The sequence below is a fragment of the Malania oleifera genome, chromosome 4 (assembly GCF_029873635.1).
Source record: "Malania oleifera isolate guangnan ecotype guangnan chromosome 4, ASM2987363v1, whole genome shotgun sequence".
Lineage (NCBI taxonomy): Eukaryota > Viridiplantae > Streptophyta > Magnoliopsida > Santalales > Ximeniaceae > Malania > Malania oleifera.
The window spans coordinates 124,434,964-124,454,857 of NC_080420.1; the positions used below are offsets into that span (position 1 = coordinate 124,434,964).

The 19,894-nt window shown below is 36.2% G+C and overlaps 1 protein-coding gene across 1 annotated transcript; it reads left to right on the plus strand.

Annotated features, from left to right (window-relative positions):
• Nucleotides 1–16,531: 16,531 nt before the first annotated feature.
• LOC131152996 (transcription factor MYB61) lies at nt 16,532–18,671 on the plus strand. The gene is made up of 3 exons (XM_058105000.1): nt 16,532–17,157; nt 17,288–17,417; nt 17,562–18,671. Exons 1-3 carry the CDS (start codon nt 17,025–17,027, stop codon nt 18,442–18,444), a joined length of 1,146 nt encoding a protein of 381 aa, XP_057960983.1. The 5' UTR covers nt 16,532–17,024; the 3' UTR covers nt 18,445–18,671.
• Nucleotides 18,672–19,894: the final 1,223 nt, after the last annotated feature.

Below are 19,894 nucleotides of genomic sequence, written 5' to 3' on the forward strand. Positions count from 1 at the left end.
TCCGGGTTCTAATAACATATAGTATATCTCAAATGATGATACATAACTGTTTCATAATAATATTTGTCATGATAATATTTTCATGAATTCTTGCATAACATATCATGTAAAATTTTCAGCCCTTATGCCAGCATAGCATATAATAAAAAACCACGACCCTTACGCCAGCATATCATATAAAATCCACGACCGTTACACCAACATATCATATAAAATCCACGGCCCTTACGTCGATATATCATATAACATTCATAGTTTGAAAATCTCTTTATTGTTTTTAATATTTTTCTAAAAATAGTAATAACATGTTTATTCTGAAAAGATAATATTTCATCATTATAGTTTCCATGATAAATGTTACTCATGTCACACAAAAGAGGTAATATTCGGAACATAAAATGTAACGTCCCGATTTTCGTACAATTTTTTTCTCAATAATAAATAAATAATCACTTGTCATCCACAACATCCACAAATCGGCCACGTCAACAATCCTACTATCATTCATACGACCCTACCTGCATTGGGTATTGGGTAAAAAGTTATTTTATTATACAACCTAACAGCGGAAGACAATGTATTTATATCATTCAGAATACAACATCTAGAGTATCTACATACACACATATACATCATTATTACAAACTCAAAAACTACTCAACTCTAAGGGAAATTACACACCCCCTAATCCAAAAACTCATCCTGTGTGTCAGGGTCTCAGCTCCCTATGATCATGGAGTTCTATCACCTGGTCTATTCCTGTTCCCTGAAAAATTTAGATAATTTGGGTAAGACACGTCTTAGTAAGAAGGAATAAATTATTTACAGTGTGTAGCCATCTGAGTTCAGTTATAACACGCTTTACTTTTCAAAACAACATTTCATTTGAGAAAATATACTGATATTCACATTTTCATAATCATATAGATATACAACACAAGCTTTTATAAGCTTTAAAACCATTTCTCAAATTCAATGATTTCCAACACATAATTATTCGTGAAGTTCCTGAAAATAGGGAAGATTACCCGCCCATACAGGTAGCTTCCCTTTGCCCTAACACGTTATGCAGCCGGGTATAGCCACATTTGATACCTATCAGGGCACTCATCTTACTTAGTAAGCCCTCAGGCGAAGAGTTTCACTTCGCCTCAATTATTTATGTCATTAACTCACACAATTCATTTCTCATATTTAACATTCTTTATTTCTTAATTTCCATTCTTTCTTTCATTTCTCATTTTAGCCAATTTTATCTTTCTTTTACTTTCCATTTTCATTTTACTTTCCGGCTCATGAGTATCCTCGGTATCAAATACCAACATCACGTCTGTAACTCATGGCCACCTTAAGGATCTTTCTATGCATGCCATGCTTCCCCCCATGGTCAAGGTTGTGCGGCCCGAAGGCTGGATCTAACCGCGGTTGGCCGACCCAGTTAGATCAAATATCATATCACATATCGTGTCTGTAGTACGACTGGCCAGCCTATAACCCTGATCCGGACTCAGGGGGCCCAACAACCTTACAAAATGGCTCAATTGATTGTCACGCCACACGCTCCAAGAGTCCGTGTGGTTGCGCTAATACCACTAGCAACGGTACCGTACTCAATATCATAACCATCCATCAGGGTTCACTACCACATACCCGCATTCATTATGCGGTATTGGCATTTCATCAATCATATTTTGGTATATCACAATTCAGTTCAATATAAATATTCTTATCATTTTTTGTGCACATTTCATCATCTCGTAGTATCATATATCATATTTCACGTATTTTTCACATTTTCCCAAAATACTCATATCAACAATTTGTACAAACTCATTTCTCATACAAATAATTTTCACTCACAAATAAATACCACATTTCATTATTTTTCACTAATCACATCAATAATTCTTATTTCAATATTTTCTCAAAAATTACTCACCGTTATATTTCACAGTCCAAAATATCACAATTTAAAATTACTCAAATGCCACACAATTTATCTGATATTTATGTCATAATAATTTTCAAACAAAATACCATAAGCACATTTTCACATTATAATTTAAACAGAATACTGTTATAATTTATTCCCCTTACCTGACTTACTGAGAGACTCGTTAACACCCAAGTTCTACGCCCTTGGCGCCCGAAATTCAACTCCTGCGATTTACATTTTTTCTAGATTAATTAACCTATTTCCCAAAAATAATACTCAACTAACCTTCCCTAAACTCCATATACCCCAAATTATCATTTAAACTATTATTCAATTCCCCCACTTAATTTTCTAAATTTTACCCGCGAGTCCCAAAATTACACCCGCGGCGCTCACCCAGACCCTAAATTTCAAAAATCCTACTTTAACATCAGATGCTCAATATTTTAGCATTTCTAAATTAATACTAATTAATTAAAAATAAGCCCCTTAATAATCCCGTACCCCAAATTTGGGGTTTTGCCCACGACGACCCTTACGAGAATTTCATCCCGCTAGACTTGTAGAGAATCATCCCTAGATTCTCGTGGTGGTATCTGTTCGTCGATTGGGCTTATAATTTGTTAGAAATTAAAGAAAAATGTGAAATTGGCTTACCCCAGGAGATACGTTTACGTCATTCCTACCACCGATCCGCTCCGGTAGAAATGGCGGCAACAGAGAATGGAGTCCAGCGGTATCTTTTGATTTTCGATCAGGCAAAACTCTGCCACGAAATCGAGGAGAGAGAGAGAGAGAGAGAGAGAGAGAGAGAGAGACGTGAGAATTCACCTAAAGCTTCTCTGAAGCTTCAGGTGAATATATATATTAAAACCATGTGTTTGTGAATTCACTGTGATGTGAATTATATTGGAACTGTGTTCTGAAAATACTGGAATTGTGAAGTATTATGTTTTGCCGTTGAAATAACACTCATGTGCCCACACACTGATATAACATGTTCCTCCCTTACTGAGAGATGTCTCACCCCTATCATACAAATGTTTTTCAGGTCCTTCGAGTAGCCAACACTAGCGTCCTAATGTTTTAAGAGCATGGTTGTTGGTTAGCTTTGTAGAAGTACTTGTGAAAGTATTGATCTTTGGTCGGGTTGTCATTTTGGGTTATGTAGACACTCGGGGAATGTTTATGTGTTTTGGGAATTAGACTGTAGTATTGTATAGACTTTGGTATAGTTTTATGAATGTATTAGGTTGAATTTTTCCGCTGCGTATATATTGTGTATATGATGATGTATAGAGTATACGTGAATCCTACGGGGTCAGACCCTTATATTGTGTAATATCATGGATGGTTGTATGATACAGAAACAGGATAGGTTACTAAATCACACCCTGAGGCCCATTTCTGGGTTCGGGGCATGACATCAAATCCTAAATTGGATTCTTCAATGGCTACAACATTAGAGTTAAATTTTGGGTCCAATGATTAGAGGATTTTTTTCTATCACTCAAGCATCTTTTAAATCTTCACCATATCTTCTCAATCGGTTAACAATACTCAAAACTCTTGAAAAATAATTAGAGACTAATCAATTCAGAATCTTTCATGTGTAGTGTTTCAAACTCGCCTCTTAGTGTTTAGAGACAAGCTTTTATTACTTTACCGACTCCTTTTTTGTAAGTTCTCTAGGTTTGTCCCATGAAGAAGTTGCACTAGCAGCTTTTTCAAACATAATTTCATCTAAACCTTAATGTATGAGGGTGAGAACCATCTTATCCTTCTTTCTTGAAACTTTTAAAGCATTTTTTTGTGCTTGATTCAAGATGTTCTCATTTTGTGGTTCTATGTAGCTCTTTTTAACAATCTTCCAAACATCTTGAAATCCAAGTAAGACTTTCATTTGAATACTCCAATAATCAAAATTATTTTTGGTAAGAAGAGAGATTTGAAATGGACTTGACATCATTTTAAACACTAGACGTGCACTAAGTTCTGAAACCACTTTGTTGGAAATAGAGGATACAAAGTAGATAGATAGAAGTGAATAAAGGATAAAACACTTTGAGGTTTTTTCTTTTTTATTCCACTTGATACAAATGAGCAGAGTACATGACTATTTATAAGCTTCTCTTAGAGTCTAGTGCATGAATCGTTAATAAGTACTATTAACCTATTTATTATAGCCTTACATGAATTCCCGTAAATAAATCTCCCAATTTAAAAGGCTTTTTATATACTTGATTAATCAAATACAATAAATATACAAAAAGTTTATTTTTTATTTTTATTTTTAATTTCTAACACTATGTGTGTGTGTGTGTGTGCATATCTATGAAATGAAATAATTAAGTCATGGAATATAGGATCCGAACAGTGTTTCAACCTCTGAGGGGATGGATCCTGAGACAGTACTACTGTGAGAGTCGAAGAATTTAGCACAACACATTTTAATAAGAAAAGGGGGGGGGCCTAGAAGTGAGAGTGCAGCTGAATGAGATGACATAACTATTATATTTTTCATTTTTATAGTACTTATATAGTTAAGTCACACAAACAATAGCTACCAACCTATTGTATAACTTTTAGCTATGTAGTCTTTCTTGTATATATATGCATAATATTGAAATTGTGGATTGTAATTTGTAGGTGTGATGGGTGATACAAAGTAACCCACAAGGGGAGGGCCCCTGTCCTTGAAATGGCCGTGGGCTGTGCTCATTATATAATTGAGGGCCCAATCTGTAGTAAATGCCAAAAAGAGGTCATCATCTCATCCATCTTTCATCCCACTTTACCCTTAACCATTATATATATATATATTGTCAAATACAACATCTTCAATTCACAATCCTATTTTAATTTCAAATGTATTTTTTGCAAAACTAATGCAGACGATAAGATACGAAAAATTGAGTCTTCATTAATTTTCGTGAGTTTTTCTTTGATGTAACGATAGTAATCCAGTCAAATATAAACTCGTGTGGAATTAAATACACGTAACTTTTTATTTGGCCGTATGATAACGCACATGACATATTAATCACTCATTAGTTTTGAAGAGGGTAATTTTTTTTTCTTTTTTTTTTTTTGTGGAAGCAAACGAGCAGCAATTCATTCACTTAAAATTAAAAAGAAAGAGACTTCAAAAAATTACTTAAGCATGTATTAAGAAATTATTTATTGCATTCTTTCGCCTTATTCAAATATTCTTCTATTTAATGTTTAATTTGTTGTTTGGGCATATGTCAAAGTAATTAATGTCTTAATTTCTGTTCTTGCTGCACAAACAAAGTTGCAAAATTATTAGTCAGCAGTTACCCTTCGAGACACCGTCGCTTGCGCATGCATGCATGCATGCATATGACTATATAATTAGAATTCAATCTCTGGAAACAAAGTTTAGGAATCCCCAGCTCAGCATTCCCAGGGCAAGGAATATATAGTACAACCTTGTATTTAATCATATATATATATATATATATATATATATATATATATATAAAGAGAGAGAGAGAGAGGAAGGTAACAGAGGGTGAAGGGATCCTATTAATTGACAGAGCTAAGGTAGCTATATATATATATATATATATATATAGAGAGAGAGAGAGAGAGAGAGAGAGAGAGAGAGAGAGAGAGAGAGAGAGGTAACAGAGGGTGAAGGGATCCTATTAATTCGCATATTGGATTTGATAGATGAGGGTCATGGGCATGCCCTACCTAGCTAGCAACCTTAGCTCTGCGAATTAATAGGATCAATAGGATCCCTTCACCCTCTCTCTCTCTCTCTCTCTCTCTCTCTCTCTCTCTCTCTCTCTCTCTCTATATATATATATATATATATATATATTCAATGTTTTGTACTTTATTTTGTCATTGGTGACCGACATATTTTGCATTTTATTTGAGAAAAAGAAAAAGAAAGAAAAATATGAAGGAAACTCATTTTTCATTATAATTTGCAAAATACTATAAAAAAATAAAATTTTATTTTAATATAATTAAAATTTAGGATAATTCAAATATTTATAATTTGTAAAATCTAAATTTTGTTCACGGATTTGATATATTTTTCATTTTGTTTCTAGTTTTCTTGATAACTAAACATGAAAATATGAATTCCTTATTTTTTTTCCTTTCCTTTTCCAAATATTTTTCAAGTTTCAAACTGGCGTATGGGTTTATGCCCAAATATGTAGATCTTAAAATTACACTACCTCATGAATCCCCCCTACCCCAAAACTTTTATTCTATATTTGAGAGAAATCCTATATTTAGATGTTGACGCGCAGCGATTTTAATCTTCTGATCAATAAAATAAATCATACAAAGAACATTCTCAGAAAAATGGAGATGAGAGATTTTACGTGGTTCAACAAGGTTGCCTACGTCCACGAAGCGTGTACCTAGAGAAAAATTCACTATGAAATGATGGTAGTACAAGATCTGATCAATCTCTCCTCAATCCCAGATCCCCTATACACCTTTTCACCTTCAACCCATTGAAGAAAAGTTCTTCCTAGAGAGAATCTCTCACTAGCTCTTGCACAAAATGAAAAGCAATCCCCTATATTTTCTCATGGCTTATAAACATATATACGACACCATACAACCGTTGAATTTAGAGACGATCCAACGACTGTGATAAAAACTACAATAAATAAATAAAAATAAACATATTTTTTTTCTTAACAATCTCCACCTTGGCTTTTAATCACATCCAAGCACAACATTTCATCCCCACGCTCTAGGATGCTCTGTCAACAATGAACAAGAGACTACATTAACTAAGTCCAGACAACGCTTTAACTTAGCTAATATAACAGGTTTTGTGAGCATATCTGCAGCATTTTCATCTGTGTGGATCTTCAATAACTGGAACTTACCACTTTCAACCCAACCTCTAACTGCATAGTACCGCGCGTCAATATGCATCGTGCAAGAATGGTAGACCTGATTTCTTACCAAGTGGATAGCACTCTGACTATCACAGAATACGTGTAATCTATCCTGCATAACACCAAGTTCTTGAAACAGTCCATTTAACCACAAAACCTCCTTACCTACCTCTGCCAAAGTTATGTATTCAGCTTTTGTAGTAGACAAAACTATAGTAGGTTGTAACATAACCTTCCAACTAATGGAACCACCAGCCATGGTAAAAATGAAGTCATAAGTAGACCTCCTCTTATCCAAATCACCTGCATAATCGGAGTCCACATAATCTTGAATTTAAAACAGGATACCATAATCAGAAGTGCCACGCAAATATCTAAAAATCCATTTCACCGCATTCCAATGCATTCTACCTGGATTAGCCATATATTTACTTATCAAACTAACTTCATATGACAAGTCTGGTCTACTACATACCATAGCATACATCAAACTCCCTACTGCACTAGCATAAGGCACACTAGTCATGTCCTACTTATCCTCATCAGTAGAAGGACAGAGTTTAGCAGACAACTAAAAATGAGCAGCTAGAGGTGTACTTACTGGTTTAACCTTATCCATGTTAAAACTTTCCAACATCTTCTCGATATACTTACCTTGTGACAACCACAGCTTCTTCTGTTGTCTGTCCCTCTTAATTTCCATGCCAAGGATCTTTTTAGTTGCACCAATATCCTTCATCTCAAACTCATCCTGTAACTTGGATTTCAACACATTCAACCCATCAGTACTGTTAAAGGCAATCAACATATCATCCACATATAGCATAAGGATCTCATATACACCACTGTTAAGCAATTTGAAGTAAACACAACTGTCATAACTGCTTCTAATATACCCAATCCTCAAAATATAAGAATCAAACCTCTCATACCATTGCCTAGGGGATTGTTTTAAACCATAACAGACCTATTCAACTTACATACCAGGTGCTCTTTATCTTGTTTCACAAACCCCTCCGGTTGCTCCATAAAGATATCTTCCTCCAACTCACCCTGAAAAAAAGTTGTCTTTACATCCATCTGTTCTAGATCTAAATTATGCATGGCAACCAATGCTAACAAGGATCTAATAGAAGCATGCTTAACAATAGGAGAAAAGATTTCATTATAATCTATACCTTCTTCCTGTTTGTATCATTTGCTACTAACCTGGCCTTATATTTTATCCCTTCTGATTCTGAAGTAAGTTCTTTCTTTCTGAAAATCCACTTACAACCAATCAGCTTCTTGTCCTTGGGCTTCTGAACCAACTCCCAAGTGTCATTCTTATGAAGAGACTCTATCTCCTCAACCATGGCTCCAAGCCAACTATCTCATTCAGAACTCTGAACTGCTTCCTGAAAATCAAAAGGATCTCAACTGCTAGTAATCAGAGCAAATGCAACTAAGTCCTCAAACATATACCTGACCAGAAGCTTAACATTCCTCCTTTCTCTGCTGGTGGCTAGCCCTATAGGCTCATGTCTATCACCTATCAAAGGAATTTCCTAAGGAACTATAGCCTGTATCACTGTATCCTATGCAATAGAATCAACAATAGTAGTTTGAGTATTACCCATACCTAAATTCTGAATACTGTCCAGCTCCACCTGAATAGGTACTCTCGTTAAATCAGACTCCACCTTCTTATCAGCATTCCTCTTCAACATGGCTTCCTCATCAAAGACCACATCCCCGCTAATGACCACCTTCCATGTTATAGGGTCCCACAACCGGTATCCCTTCACTCCTTCTTGGAAACCAAGAAATACGCACGGTTTGGACTTAGAGTCCAACTTTGATTTGTCATGTTCCTGCACATGCACATACGATGGACAACCAAATATTCTCAGTACAAAGTAATCTACTGCTTACCTATCCATACCTCCTCAGGAACCTTTGCATTAATAGCTGCAAAATGAGACCTGTTTACCAGGTAGCATGTCATACTCACTACTTCTGCCCAGAATGACTTACGTAGATTAGCCTGAATCCTCATACACCTTGCCCTCTCTAATAATGTTCTGTTCATCCTTTCAACCACCCCATTTTGTTGTGGCACATGTGGAACTGTATAGTGCCTAGCGATCCCCTCTTCCTTATAGAAGTCAATGAACTAGTTGCTTTTGTACTATAGTCCATTGTTAGATCTCAGAAACTTCACCTGTTTCTCTGTTTGCTTCTCTACCTGAGCTTTGCATTCCCTAAACTTACTGAATACATCACTCCTGTGCTTCATAAAATACACTCAGACTTTCCTAGAAAAGTCATCAATAAATGAAACAAAATAAATAGCACCACTGTGATACTGTACAATATTAGACCGCACACATCTGAATGAATGTACTCCGGCACCTCCTTACTCATATGCTTTCCGATTCTAAAACTCACCCTGCTCTGTTTACCAAACAAACAGTATTTAAAGAACTTAAGCTTACAACAAGAATGACCTCCTAGTAAGTTCCACCTATGCAGCTCCTGCAAACCACACTTACTCATGTGACCCAGCCTCATATGCCATAGCGTAGTATCATTTGTATCTGTATCAGAAGAGGTACTAGCTGCAGCTCCACCTGTCACTGTGCTACCCACCAGAGTGTACAAATTGTTCCTCAGATAACCCTTCATTACTACCAGTGAACCTCCAGCCACTTTCAGCACACCATCCCTAACTGAAAAAGAGAAACCATTACCGTCCAAAGAGCCCAAGGAAATCAGATTTTTTTTTTTTTAGATCTGGAACATGCCTCACATCCATGATGGTTCTAACCACACCATCAAACATCCTGATTCTAACCATTCCAATACCAAGAATACCACAGGAAACATCATTACCCATCAACACTGTCCGTCCAGAGATTGGTTCATAGGAGTCAAACCAGTCCCTATATAGACACATATGATATGAGCACACTGAATCCAAAGTCCAGATTTCAGCTAAGTAACAGGAACATGTTGTAATGGCCAAAAGATCCCCAACAAAAACTGATGAACTGCTCTCCACTACAGTAGCCTGCTCAGTCTTCTTCCTGTTCTTTTCTTTTAAATCTCTTTTCCTCCTTAGACAGTCCTTCTTCATATGTCCTTCTTTCCCACAATAAAAAGAACCACTCCTCTAGTTCCCACTTTTACCCCTAGACTTGGATCGAGATTTCCCTCGATTCCAATTAGCCCTGCTAGAACTCCTACCCCGCTGTTGGCTAGACTCACCCTTAGCCACCAACCCTTCTCCATGTCCTAGATGGTCTGGTTTGTAAAAATTTTCACTCTCGAGAATGGCAGTAGTCACCTCATCAACTGTAAGAGTCTTCTTACCTAGCAGTAGTGTGGTTTTCAAAGTATCAAGTGAACTAGGAAGCGAATACAACAGAATTAGTGCTATGTCTTCCTCCTCAATTTTTACCTCAATAATCAGCAATTGTGTGATTATCTTATTGAAATAATTGAGGTGGTCTCTGACTTCTATGCCCTCAGTCATCCTCAATTGATACAATTGTTTCTTCAAATACAATTTATTAACTAGGGACTTTGACATAAATATTCTCCAATTTTTTTCCAAAACTCAACTTGTGATGTTTCATTCAATACACTGTATTTAATTTCTAGAGCTCAACTTAAGCAAATGTTACTTACCGCTTTCATTTCCAGCTCCTCCCACTGATCATCTAACATGGTCTCTGGCTTCTTGTCTTTCCCATACAGTGCTTTAATCAGTCCCTATTAGACCAACACATCCTTCACAGTGCTCTGTCACAGACTGAAATTATTTTTCCCATTAAAAGGCTCAACCTCGAACTTGGTCGTCAAAGTACCCACCATAAAAATATAAAAATAAAAAAATTATTTTTCTCTCCTCTGATGTCAGCAGTGATGTCAGCACCTATCAAGATGACGTCAACAACGGCGTCTGCGTCAGGACGTCAACGTGACGTCAGCGCTCCACGGGGAGGATCCGCGTCTCAACCCGCGCTCCGACTTGATTCTAAATCCGGGTTTGTCACCCAATTATGGCACTGTTCATCATGTTCTTCATCAGCAAAATTTTTTTTTCTTTTCTCTTTTTTTACACCTTCAATTGAAAAATGATCCTCCTTTAATTGAAAATTTTCGGAATAATTTTCCCGTGCCTAATATGAATCTTCGCGTACCTCAATCCGATTTGAACGAACGCTCTGATCTTAAGCACTCCTGCAGAAAAACTTCAGATCCAAAAAATTTCTTTCGCTCTAATCTAGTCTATCAGATCTGCACCTAATCAAACCCGTGCTCTGATACCACTTGTTGACGCGCACCGATTTTAATCTTCCAATCAACAAAATAAATCACACAAAGAACATTCACAAAAAAATGGAGACGAGAGATTTTATGTGGTTTGACAAGGTTGCCTACGCCCACGGAGTGTGCACCTGGAGAAAAATCCACTACGAAATGATGGCAGTACAAAATCGGATCAGTCTCTCCCCGATCCAAGATCCCCTGTACACCCCTTCACCTTCAACCCGTTGAAAAAAAAAAATCTTCCTAAAGAGAATCCCTCTCTAGCTTTCCTTGTACAAAATGACAAGAAATCACCTATATTTTCCCATGGCTTGCAAACATATATATGACATCACACAACCATTGAATTTGGAGAGGATCCAACGGCTATGATAAAAAGCCACAATAAATAAATAAAAATAAACATATTTTTTTTAATAGATTTGAATGGATTTCAATAAAATATAATATTAAATTATATTAAATTTTGTCCAAATTCATCCAAAAATCAAATTTAAGGTTCAAAATCCTTACTCGCAAAGGTATCATGATTTTATATGTCTTTCACATTGGCTAGCTAATTAATTGCATCTAACTCTTTCTACTTAAATTTGTATGTAAATTCGTGTTGGTAGCATGAATTTAATTTGTGTTGTGATTCGATTTTCAATTTGATTGAAATTTGTGTGATTTGAGAACATTTTAACACAATTTTTTTATTTTATTTTTTCTAAATTAATCTGCACAAATTCTAATTCTAATTCTAAATTTTAGCTCAAGTTTTGAAATTCACATTTCCGATTAAAGTTTATGAACATGAAATCACAATGTTTAATTTATTTTAATGTACACAAGTTCAAATTCAAATTTTGAAACCTAAATAAAGTTAATTAAATTTGAAATATGCAATTGATGATAGCATTAGATATACATACATAAATAAGAACACACACACACATACACACACACACACACACACACACACACACACACACACACACACACACATATATATGAATGTATGTATAGCTTGCTTAGCTTTAAGCCGCCGGTTTGGATTATAAAGGAAATTATGCAGTTTTCCAGCAAACTATCGACGGTTTCTATATACCCTTCGACGGTTGTTTTGATGGTTTAAGATAGAATGTTTTTCAAGAGAAAACTGTGTTATGCCTGTTGCTAAATTGCCGAAAATCCTAACAGTTGAAGATTTGCTAATATCTAATAGTCTGCGCCAATTTAGGATTCTTCAGTTGCATTACTTGAATATTTGTTTGTATTTGATAGTTTATGATCTTCTTGATTTAGTATTCAAATACTTTTGAATTTGTAACAATGTACTATACATTGTACAAGTCATATATAAAGGACATCTCTACATCAATGAAAGTGTCTTACATTTTCTATATGGTATCAGAGCTCTTTCTTTAACGAACTTTTTTTTCCCCCTAATGGTCATTTCATCTGAATCCATTATTGTCAACACTCTCAAGCTTCCTGGCAATGGCAACTCTCCTCTTATTGCCATCAATGCTAACTCCCAGCTTCCACATTCAACCGCAACCAACTTTCCAACCCTATTTCCTATGGTCAGCATCGCTCCAACTCTGGTTGCAATAATCGCAAGGAGCAGTCTGGTAAGCCTCGGATTATTTGCCAACTGTGTGACAAAGTGGGTCACTCGACCAAGACTTGTTACTCAGCTTCAATGAAGTCTGTAAATTGTGCCGTTACCAACGCATCCACCGACAAAAAGTGGCTTGTGGAGTCCACTGCTTCTCACAACATCACCTTCGATCTTGCCAATATCTCTATTTACTCATTGGCAATGGCTCAAGTTTGCGAGTCACACATATTGGCTCTATGTCTCTCCACTCTTCCTCAAAACCTTTTAAATTAACTAATACTCTTTGTGTTCCTAATATTCACAAGAACTTAATCCCCGTTCATAATTTCACTCATAACAATAATGTTTATCTTGAGTTTCACCCATTTTATTTTCTTGTGAAGGATTAGAGCACGAGGGCGACTCTTCTCAGGAAATTGAAAAAGAAAATAAAATATATATCAAATTAATAAATAAAATTTGGTTGTATACACCATTCACATTTAATTTTCCTTAATTTTTAATCATATTATAACAAACTTTTATCTTTAATAGCATTTGATATAAAGAAAAATATATAATAGAAAATGAGTTTCTTTCTCATTCTCCTTTCCTTTACTTTACTTTCCCCACCAAAATCTTTGATCAAACACACCCTTAATATTTTTCTCCTACTAATTTTTCTTCTGCTCCTTGGTTCATCGCCTTAATAATTTGCCGGCTGCACAGACACATAATTGCAGGCTTCATATATAAATATACTAATGCATATATACAAACAGTAGAATCCGAAATTAATATACATATATAATTACTCCGGCAGCTGTATTAGCTAGCGCCAACCCCGCCGACGGCGTATTAGCCTTTTAATTATGTATACCGCCATTGATCTCGAGCTCTCTTTGATTCGAGATGAGTGTATATAATATAAATGGGATGTTGCAAATATGGTTGACTTACAAGAGGACAGCTCAGGACCCCCCAATAAGATAAGCCCACGAGTGCATGCATGATGAGGTATGGAGGAGATTATATTATATTCTATTCTATTATATTCTATATATGTCATATGGGGTTGGGGTGGTTTTAATTCATTTGATATTGTAATAATAATAGTTATTCAGTACTGTCCTAAATTAAGACAGCCCCCCGCAGGCAGCTGCCTAGCCCAGCATGCTTCACTCATGGGTGTGTGTGTATATATAATCTATGGTTTGAAGAAGGAGACAAACTCATAGCTAGCCACCCAATGCTATTCCATGCATAATACAGTGTACAAAGATTATTTTTTATTATTAATTGATACTATTAATACTATTGTTATTGTTATTATTAGGATTATAATTATGGAGGCAGCAAAGGTTCTTTAATAAACTAGTGTAATTGTCGATACCCTCTTTTTTTTTTTTTGGTTGGATGTACGTTTTAATTATGTGTATGTACATGCATATATACCTACCTAGCTTTCAAGGAATATTGTGATAGATTTGTACCCTTAAAATAAATATATCCAACTTTATTTTAGGGAATAAAATTATGGTATACGGTACATAATGATCGGTCTTTCCGAATAGAATTCTAATATTGTAATTGAAAATAAAATTTAGCATGCCTTGATTTTTCATTTTTTATGATTTTAAGCGCCATATTCTCTTTCACACCTAAACTCCTATGAGCCCTAATTAATAGTCATCTTGGGCTATTTCTCTTTTTCTTTAATTTTTTAATCATGAGTGTAGCTATCTACGATGTCTCTAAAGATACAGTTGTGAGTACAGTTTTACCCTAAAACCCTTTTTCCCAAGCACAGGAGTTTCAAACACGAACCTCTCATGCATGATGGGATTTAGTGATTAACCATGAGTTCTATACTCACGTTCATATGTTTCGCATTTAAACTATTTCCAAAATTAATTGTATCCAAAAAAAATATAACAAACTAAAGCCCAAATGATTAATAATTATACTTTTTTTGTCCATTTGACAGGCTCATTTATTGGACCTAAAGTACATATGAAGAAGAAAAAAATATAGTAGAATATGAGTGGATGGAGCAAATAATAATAGAACAACCAAACAACGCTTATTAAATACATGTACTAATCAAGTATGAAGAGTGCGGATCATATATCTTTAACTAAGAACAAATTTCGTCCCACTTGCAACCATGGTGAGATAAGAGGATACAATGCTAAGATTTGTGATTTTTAGAGAGGCTAAATTAAGTAATAGTCCTTTTTTTGTTCTTCTGAACTCGAGTGGTATGCATATATTAATCATGCAAATAATTATAACTTTTCTTTTTTAACAAACCTAAGAGGAAGCTTGGAGAGTTTTCAATCTAAGTTTAAAAAAGGTTTAGAACTGAAAAATAGTGAACCTAGCTAATCAACGAGCTACACAATTACAGTCTTAACGAACAAAAGTGAAGTGACAATCGTAAAACTATGCTTAAGGATGAGCATAGATTATGCATTAGCAAGCAAATAACAGCTTCTAGAAGAGTTCAAAAAAAAAATTAGTAGAACTTGGAAGCCTGGGCCTACTAACCAAGGTTCACATTTCAATTAGTAAAAATCGACATTTAGAAATGGTAAAAGAAGAAAGAAGATCAAGAGGATGCTAAAAGAGTGAGAATAAGAAGAGGGCATTTCGCCCTTTCGCACAAAATAAAAGAACAAGTCACGGAACTAGAGAAAAGGTTAAGACAAACAAATTACCCAAACACAATCCGTTGAATCATAGCTATGCTCTCGTTGTGTTAATAATACCATCATACCATCCACATAACAACAACATTTATATACAAATAGTCTATGTTTAATGAAGCTGCTTTCCATATAAGCAGAAAAAGAATTCCTTATGAAGGATGCGTGAGGAGTTAGTATTGTGTGAGTGTGGCAGCAGCGTGTGATAAAATTATACAAACTTGTCTCCATTCAAGTTATAGAAATACATACCATCTCAATAGAGGACAACGACACAACATGATCATTGTCATTATCCTCTGTATTTAAAGGAATAGGCCATTTTGCTTGTATTTTTTAGGCTTTAGCTTGGCATACAAGCATAAAAACTTGCAAAAAGCTCAAGAAAGAAAGAAAGAAAGAAAATGATATATATGATGGAAAATTTGATGAGTTTGTGAAAGAGAAGGAAAACTGCCCTTATCTACATATATTTCAATGTCCAGTTGTTTTCACCCAATTATGGAGCTTTAGAAAGCGATCTTGATTTTGGGGGGACTAAACCAAAAAGGGGGGAGAGCAAGAGAGAGAGGTCTTGAAGGGTATCTGGCACAAAAGGTAATGGAGCAAATAAATAAATAAATAAACTGATCATTTCCTACATTAAAAAAGGAATAGAATTGTAATACAGCATCAATTAATTGCAGTATACTACAGTTGTCAACCTTCCCCAATCATGGGCATTCCTTGTCTTCAATGACATTTTCCCTTTTTCAAGGCATGTGGGCTGATTTAATTTGATTTGATTTGATTTGTAGAAGGAGAGAGCTTGTTGAGAATTTTTTAAATGGCAGACTGCTTGGAAGTCTTAAAACACAATACAAAGTGCTCTTATCCCACCCCACTGTGAAAAATGTAAAAGTTTGAGCCTTCAGTTTGGCTTGGTTAATCTCTATGAACTCAAACGGTCTCTCTCGGTTTTTTGTTTTTTTTTTTTTTTCAATAAACTCAAATGTGGGGAGGGCTGTATAACTCTTGAGCATGGATTTTTAAAGTCAAGTCCTGTTTTCTCCATCAATTAAATATCAGTGCAAATGGCCCCCCCATTGCTGCCAAAATCATTAATTCTCAAGTTTGATTAGACATATGCAAGTCAGATTATTGGAGCCCCATCCTTCTACATATATTGGATGCGTCCAGTTGCATCTGAACCATCCAACCCAGATGGGGCCCTCCACGTGGTAGGCTTAGAATGTTAAATGGACGGTTCAGATGCCCTCCAGCCAATAGCAGCTCCACCCTCTCTACCCAGAATAATCAAATTACATAACCCATAAATCACAATTTTCAGTCCTCCTCCTTCCCTGATTGTGACCTTTTCTCTCTTTCAGGCTCTTCCTATTAATTCAATCCCCTTCCAGTCTGCCCACTTCGTTTTCACACCTCCTTATCATCTCTCTCTCTCTCTCTCTTTCAATACCACAATCGCAACTCCTAAGCTACAGCTCAAAGTCTCTCCACAGTTGACAATTCACAATTTACACAAAGCCTTTGCTTTTAATTGTCAGTATTTTTTCAGTGAGAGAGTTAGTGCATTCCAAATGGGGAGGCACTCTTGCTGCTACAAGCAGAAGCTGAGAAAAGGCCTGTGGTCTCCTGAAGAAGATGAGAAGCTTCTGAGGCACATAACCAAGTATGGACATGGGTGTTGGAGCTCTGTTCCCAAACTGGCAGGTTTGATGCTTCTCTTTTCCTGCTCACTCATTGCTAAAGCTGTGCTAATGCAGAGAAAAAGGTGTTGTAGCATTAATTAATGAGGACTAATAAGTTTCTTCTCTTCTTCACGTGAAAAATTAATTGGCAGGTTTGCAACGGTGTGGGAAGAGCTGCAGGTTAAGGTGGATTAACTACCTGAGGCCTGACTTGAAAAGAGGGGCATTCTCACAACAGGAAGAGAACCTCATCATCGAACTCCATGCAGTCTTAGGCAACAGGTAGCTATATATATATATATATATTACATACCCACTAGCTGAAAAGTTCCTCTCTTTTTTTTCGCTTTTGGGGTACTTTCGAAGAGAGGTTTTTTTAATTTTAACGGTTTTGTTTTGCCGGGGTCTTCTCTGCTTCTTCATTAGATGGTCTCAGATAGCTGCTCAGCTACCAGGAAGAACTGATAATGAAATAAAGAATTTATGGAACTCTTGTATAAAGAAGAAGCTGAGGCAGAGAGGCATTGACCCCAACACTCACAAGCCTCTCTGCGAGGTTGAGATGGCAGAGAAGAATCCTCTCCCAGCCCAAAGAAGCAACAGCAATGAAGAACTGAACCTCATTGAGGCAGAGAATCAATTGGAAAGGTACCCACTTGAAGTTTCTAATCCTGAACCCAAGATTAACATCAACAAAAGCAATGAAGAAGCAAACACCACCACCACCACCACCCAGGATTTCTTCAGCACCAGCACCTGCAGGCCTTCTGAACTGGTGGGTCATCCCTCCTTTCAGCAGTTGAATTATGGAATAAACTCAGTCCCCACTCTCTGCTGCTTCAGCCAAAACTCTTTTTCAGCAGTTGAATCAGTTGGTTCTCTCAATATCAATGGAGTGCACAACTGGGAAACCAGTAACACCACTGCTACCTTCAATAACAATGGCAGAAACAGCATTGAACTGCAGGGAAATGGGTCCCACTTTGAGAACAACTTCTTCTTGTGGGGACAATCAGAGAGTGGGAAATCTGGGAAAGAAACCCAAATCGATCACCACTTGGAAGGTGGTGTTCCAGAACCCATCAAATGGTCAGAATATGGACTCCATGCCCCATTTATACTTGGAGCTGCAATACAGAATCAAATCTCTCAACCCATTTACAACAGTGAGATCAAAGCAGAAACAGAGTTCACAACAGATGGCTCAAGTGGTGGTGGTGCTTGGCATCAGAACCAGCCTTTACAAGCGCCAGATATATATAATAAGGATATTCAGAGACTAGCTGCAGCTTTTGGGCAGATTTTTTAGCTTGTGTTTAATTGGGGAAAAAAAAGGATGATATAATTACAGAATTTTTCTGGTTGGAAACAGGTGTGTGCTGAAGAATTTCCTTTTTGTTCTGTAAATAGGTCTGATACAATTAAATTTCTGAACCTTTTGTTACTGAATATTTGTGATGGGAACAAACTATGTTCATCCTTTGTCCATGTGACACAGTGGAATTACAGAATAATGCATATTTGTTTTGGAGTTAACAGCATTTATGTAATAATATCTCTTCCAAGAATCAGGCAGCATTACTTCGTCTGTTTAGCTCCTCCAACTCAAATTACAAATGCAAGAAGACTGTACATATCCAAATCCTTTGGGGTGCTCTGGATGGAATTTCTTTCACTTCTTTATTAATATCTTATCTATCACCTTCTGTACTAGTCGTTTTCTTACTTAAAAATACATGAAACTCCACAAACGCTTCTTTGGAAGATTCAAGGAACCATTTTTTTTAAAATGAGTCTGTCACTGTCTCCTACAGATAGAGATTGTTTCACTTTTTGACAGTGTTTCTCCAAGACAACATGAGTAGAAGACGAGAAGTATAGTCGTCGTCCAATGGTTTAGCTCATCTGAAAGGCCCTGGAAAGATTCAGCCGATGGGTTCTCTAATGGCAATCAATTACCAAGGATGATTCTTCCATCTTTATTATTATTAATTTATTATTACTAGTTTAATAGGAAAAAAGAGGCAACACAAACAAACTTATCAAGGCCATGAATTTCTGGTCTTACAGTTTTCTGCAGGTACCTGACATTATCTTGAGGACGTGATAAAGGAAGAAACTTCAAATCCAACTTAAGAAAATGAGGATAAATTTAATTGCGTGGTGAATTTGGAGGTAAAAAAATTCATGCCATTGATAGATCATGTGTGGATCCAAATATGGGTTAGCTCTTGATGCTGAAACTTTGAGCCTCAAGGGATCAAATGAATGTGTATTATCCTCAGGCCCACTGATATGAAGCTTGCTAGTCAAGGAGAAAGTCTGGTTGTTAAGAGTGGAGGAACTAAAGAAAGGATTTTAATGGCAGTAAACAAAATCTAAGCAGATGGACACGATCAGCAATTACTACTGTAACAACAAAGGGTAAATAAAAACTAAAGGGTAGAACAAAGTGAAGGAAACTATTAGATCCAACCATTCATTTTTTACTATGTAGGCGGGGCACATGTACCACATTCATAGAATCTCTAGACCATGTGTTTTGCATCGGATCTTTTGCTCAGGAGGTTTGGAAATAAGCAGCAGTGGCATTGGATGTTAGTTGTATGGCAACGAGTACTTGGAAAGGCAGAGTTAATGTTTGGTTTAGTTGTGCAAGACAGGCCTCACAGTTAGGCATTTTGGTAGGTCTTATACTTAATCTCATCATTTGAAGACTCCGGACTCGTCGATGTAGAGTCAGGATGGAATCAATTCAT